General features: G+C 44.2%; 1 protein-coding gene across 1 annotated transcript in view; it reads left to right on the top strand.

Annotated features, from left to right (window-relative positions):
- Window positions 1-4842, top strand: part of MDGA1 (MAM domain containing glycosylphosphatidylinositol anchor 1) — a gene marked incomplete at both ends in the record, with an annotated part of 92756 nt that overhangs the window by 16408 nt on the left and 71506 nt on the right. The window contains one exon of the mRNA XM_010166415.1: window positions 1002-1295. Coding sequence (XP_010164717.1) covers window positions 1002-1295 — 294 coding nt within the window. The remainder of the gene's footprint in view (window positions 1-1001; window positions 1296-4842) is intronic.

The raw sequence follows: 4842 nt of genomic DNA, 5'->3' as shown, positions 1-4842 counted from the left end.
CAGGAAGGGCTGCAAAAGGAGCTTTCAGAACATGTTTGTGGCCATATTTACCTCAGTTGTACTGTTAACACTGAAGCCCAATACAAATAAAATGTCAGTATTACATGGGGTTTTGCACAAACATCCCCTTCCTGGCTTCTTGATGGAATTGGGAATTTGAACAACAAACCTCTTCCCACCAACACCTCTGCACCCTTAGTCATTGGGTTTCTTTTGAGCTTTGTTTATCAGCAAAGTTTTGTTTGTCAGTTGGATATTTCTTGAGTTTTACTGTGCCCCCAGCTCTACCCCAATTCGGCAGCAGTTCTGCTGGATGAGTTCTTTCCATCCTGAAAGAGATGCTAGAAGTGATCTTTGCTAGGACCCATCTCTCACTCAAGTGAGCCGGAGATAACCATTGTGCTGTGAATCTTAATATAAAGTAAGAAAAGACACATAACAAAGCTGGCTCCTTGCTGTGGTTTAGGAGCCAGCAGGGATTCTGGATGTCTGATAAGGCTGGAGATGCAATCTACAAGCCCTAGTCCCATAAGTTTTGGTTCTGGTCTGACCTGGATAAAAGGACTAGGTACTTTGTCAGATATGGCTTTTATTTCTTGGCCAAAAGACTGCAGTTCCACTTGGGAAATTTGCTGACCAGAATTTGAGGAATGGATCAAAGAGGCTTTTGCCTTTGGGTTCTTCAGTGCTATTCCTGCTTCTGGACAACATTTTGCAACCAGAGGGGTGGGAGCTGGGGGAATGTCCCAATACAGCTGGCACTTACCATTGATATTGGGATACATTGTTGGAGAAGCTTGGAACTTCCTTGGTACCCTGCAGCTCCAGACCCTGTAGGATGGCTTACATGGGCAGTGTCTTCCTATAGGGGTTGCAGTGTGTCAAGTGGAAGTCTCTGGAGTTCAGGGCTATTGGAGTGACTCAAACACAAGCATCTCAATGATTTTCCTTGCTTGTTGGAAACTCAGTGTAAAATGTTTCCTTTCTTTTCTCCCTTTTAGTGCCACCAACCATCAGTGTCCCTAAGGGTCAGTCCACCGTCACTGTCCGGGAGGGCTCCAGGGCTGAGCTGCAGTGTGAGGTTCGAGGGAAGCCCAAGCCACCCATCATCTGGTCCCGGGTAGATAAGGAAACTCCCATGCCTTCAGGGACAATGACGATGGAGACATATGATGGGAAACTGCACCTGGAGAGTGTGAGCCGAGAAATGAGTGGGACCTATAAGTGTCAGACAGCCAGATACAATGGCTTTAACATCAGACCCCGAGAAGCCCTGGTGCAGCTCAACGTGCAGTGTGAGTATAACCATGCAGTGCTGGAGTGCATGTCTGAATGCCTGTGTCCACAAAAGCCTGTGGGCTCAGCAGCGTTGAACACTCTGCTGCTTTTAGGCAGAGCTGACCTTTCTTACTGGGCTGAGCAGAGACATCTCTTGTCTGGGGGCCTTTAAACAGTTTGTATGTAATTGGCTTGGCTACACAAGGCTAAGGGCAGGATACTGTATAGCCAGTGTGTTGCAAGTGGAAGGGAGAGGTGTTGTGTGTGTTTGTAGGCAATGCTTTCTGTTTCCCTACCAGCTGATCAGCACAGAACAGCAGCTTTAATGGGTATGTGTTTGTGTGTATTATGTGTATGTAAAACACCTTCCGGGTGCATTAGTAAGATTGTAAGGTCAAGCACTCAAAAGGTAGCAAATGAATGCTAGACCATGTCCATCTCACCACTCTTTCTTTAACTTAGTTACCCCAGCTGTCATTTCTCAACATGCCTGAACCATTTTTCCTGAAAAGCAGTGCTGTGCAGACCCCAATGTGGACTGCATAATCCCAAGTGGTTTCCGTGCAGTAAGGCTGTGAGTAACAGAAAACTGATTCTTAGCGTACAGTGTATTGAGTGGTTTCAGCAATGGGTGTTGTTCCCAGCCTGCTTGTAGGTAATACCTGTGCATAAAGGTGAATCACAGAATTGCCTAGATTGGAAAAGACCTTTGAGATCATCGAGTTCAATCGCTAACCTAACACTGACAAGTCCTTGACTAAATCATGTCCCTGAGCACTATGTCTAGGTGACTCTTAAATACCTCCAGGGATGAGAACTCCACCACTCCCTTGGGAAATATGTTCCAATGCCGGATAACCCTTTCAGTGAAGAAATTCTTCCTAATATCCAGTCTAAACTTCCCTTGGTGAAACTTGAAAATGCCATTTCATTTTTCAAACAAGAAAGTAGGGCAAATGTTGTCCTTGTTCCCTTCATAGGCTCCTGCCTTTCCCCCTGTGCAGAAAAAAACAGCAAACACAGTCCCTGTTTATCTCTCTCCTCCTTGTTCACACAGCTGGAAGGAGGTGGGTGCCATGGTGGGGGCTGCTGTGGTTAATTGAAACACTGCTCTCCAGCGCAAGTAGCTCATTAGTTCCGTGCCTTGCTCTGGAATTCTCATCTTGTCAGAAATGGGGATCGTGTGGCTTCTGCAGACTCCATGATGAGCGCTTCCCTCGCTTCCCCCTGCCCGCGCGTCCCACTGGAGAGCTGCTTAGGTGGGGTGTGCATCCACACGGGCGGGTGTGCACGCACGCGCGTGTGTGTGTGTGTGTGTGCATGCAGACGTGCCTGTTTATGTGTCTGTGAGCTCCTTTTGAACTGGCTCACTCAAGGAAAGAACAAACTCTGAGTGATAATGTGGTGGTTTCTCTAATTTGCTCCAAAGCTAAAGTTGCAAAATCAATACAGCAGATCTGATTAGATGTCAGAACCTGTTTCTGTGTTTCTCTTTTCTTTTTCTCCCCTCACCCTCATGCATATAGTGCTGTATTGTAACAAACTAGCCCAGAATTAGGCTTTGCCAACTGCACTGCAGTAGTGGAAAGAGAATAAGAAGACAAAAAGAACAAGCAAGCTGTCAAAAACAACAACAAAAAAGTGTTTGGACTTTTTATTATTTTTTGTATTTTGCAAGCAGAAAAAGTTGTTCTCCTTTTATCTTATGAGCTGTAATTGTCCATCATCAGCTCTCTGACAGGCTGGATGGTCTGTTCCCTGGACTTTGTGGTCTGAACTGTAGAGCTTTGGAAGATTAATAAGTTTATGAAAGTCCTTGCAGCCTTACAGCTCTGTGGTTAGGATGAAGAAATGTTGTATACTGGTTAGAGTGAGAGATTGGGCTTGTCAGAACTCCTGGGAATCTGGCTACCACTTGAAGTGACAATTTCTTGACATCTTTTCCCGTATCTTTGAAACAGGACTAAAACTCACCCATCTCTTAAAGGATTTGTGGGGCATAATAAAAATAGCTCTTTGAAATCTTGAAATAAAAATGGCAATGGAAGGGCAGAGTGCTGTTGTTAATAATATCAGTGCTATTGCTAATGCTGCTGTCAAGGCTTTTTTCAGGACCAGGTACTCACTCAAGAAAAATTCAGCAGAAAAATGAATCCTCTGCAAAGGTGGGTTTAAAATCAGGGCTGGGTCACCCTGAGTAGGTGAGATAGCATAAGACTGTAAAACACACACTGGGCTTGAAAATGGGCAGCACTCTGGGTTTTGGCATGCAAAGTATCATTTGACCAATATGTATGAATGGAGGAAAGAAGGAAAGTGTGTATGTGTGGATGAGTGGAAAGGATGCTACCTAGATACAAATTTAGCAAGTACATAATAACGAATTGCAAAAAATATATTAGCTATGTATCCTAACAGCCTGGTCAAAACAGCATTTCCATGAATTACAAAGAGAAGTAGTGACTCTAAACTCTAGTTCTTGGTAGAAATGGCCTTTCAGATGACTGTTTTATCGTGGTGAATGTTACATTTGCTCTGTTAGAACCTCATATAACAGTGTGGTGTAAATTGCAATCCTAGTAGATTATTCTGTTTGAATTATATTGTGTGAGCACTGATGCTTTGTCAGTCCTGAACAGCATGTCATAAGCTACTGGACAGTCAAAGTGCAGTTCAACCCTGCCGTTGTCATCATACCTGATCCTTGATATATCTACTCCAGTGTTTTCCCACAGGTAGGGTAATCCTCCCTTACAGCACTCACTACTTGCTGTCTCAGGCTCTTGCTTGATCACCTGAATGGATTCTCCCTCTTTGGACAACACCAAAGCCTGGTAGCAGAGCACCCCCATCTCCTTTATTGAGAGTTGTTAATTGGTTCACCAAATTCTGATGATTGGTTAAGAAGACTTTTGTTGGTGCTGTTTTTGTCTTTGGCAGAAGTCTTGGTGGCTCTTAAGTGTCCAGAGAAAGAAGGAAAGAAGGAAGAAGAGATATTTACATAGAGTTGACCTTCTTTTGGATAGTCAAGTCTGAAAAATGCTCCTGTTTCTCATCTTTGGGTCACACAGCATGTGAGATTTTGGCAGGAAGAAAAACTAGAAAAGGAATTAACCTGAGTATTTTCTTCCCTGGAACAACATGGCCTGCGAATTTGGCCCTTTCTGGATCCAGAGTAACAATTCTCAATCACCTGGGACTGATCTCCAAAGATTTAGGCTTATTGCCCTTAGATGGACAATTGCCACAGTAAGCAGCAGGTGGATTATTGTGTTTTATCTTCCAAGTATAGTGAATATTAGGTGTAATGAGGAAAGTAGACTGTCATTCTCTTTGGAGGGGTAGTTATCGTGATTAACAGGACAGGAGACATTGCATAGTCCTAGACATGGGTATTGTCACAGGGCCAGTGACCAGCAGATCTGGCTCTGCCCTAACCCACAATACATCCAGAATACATCCTGCTGTGGCATCTGTTGCCCTTGTCACTTAAACTAATGTTCAGGTGAGCACAGATATGTTTTCCTATTCACACGCTGGCAAATGTTATTCCTGGTCACACGC

The sequence above is a fragment of the Antrostomus carolinensis genome, unplaced genomic scaffold (genome assembly GCF_000700745.2).
Source record: "Antrostomus carolinensis isolate BGI_N321 unplaced genomic scaffold, ASM70074v2 scaffold15394, whole genome shotgun sequence".
Classification (NCBI taxonomy): Eukaryota; Metazoa; Chordata; class Aves; order Caprimulgiformes; family Caprimulgidae; genus Antrostomus; species Antrostomus carolinensis.
Note: the sequence above shows the minus strand (reverse complement) of the source record. Positions and strands in the feature narration are given on the sequence as shown.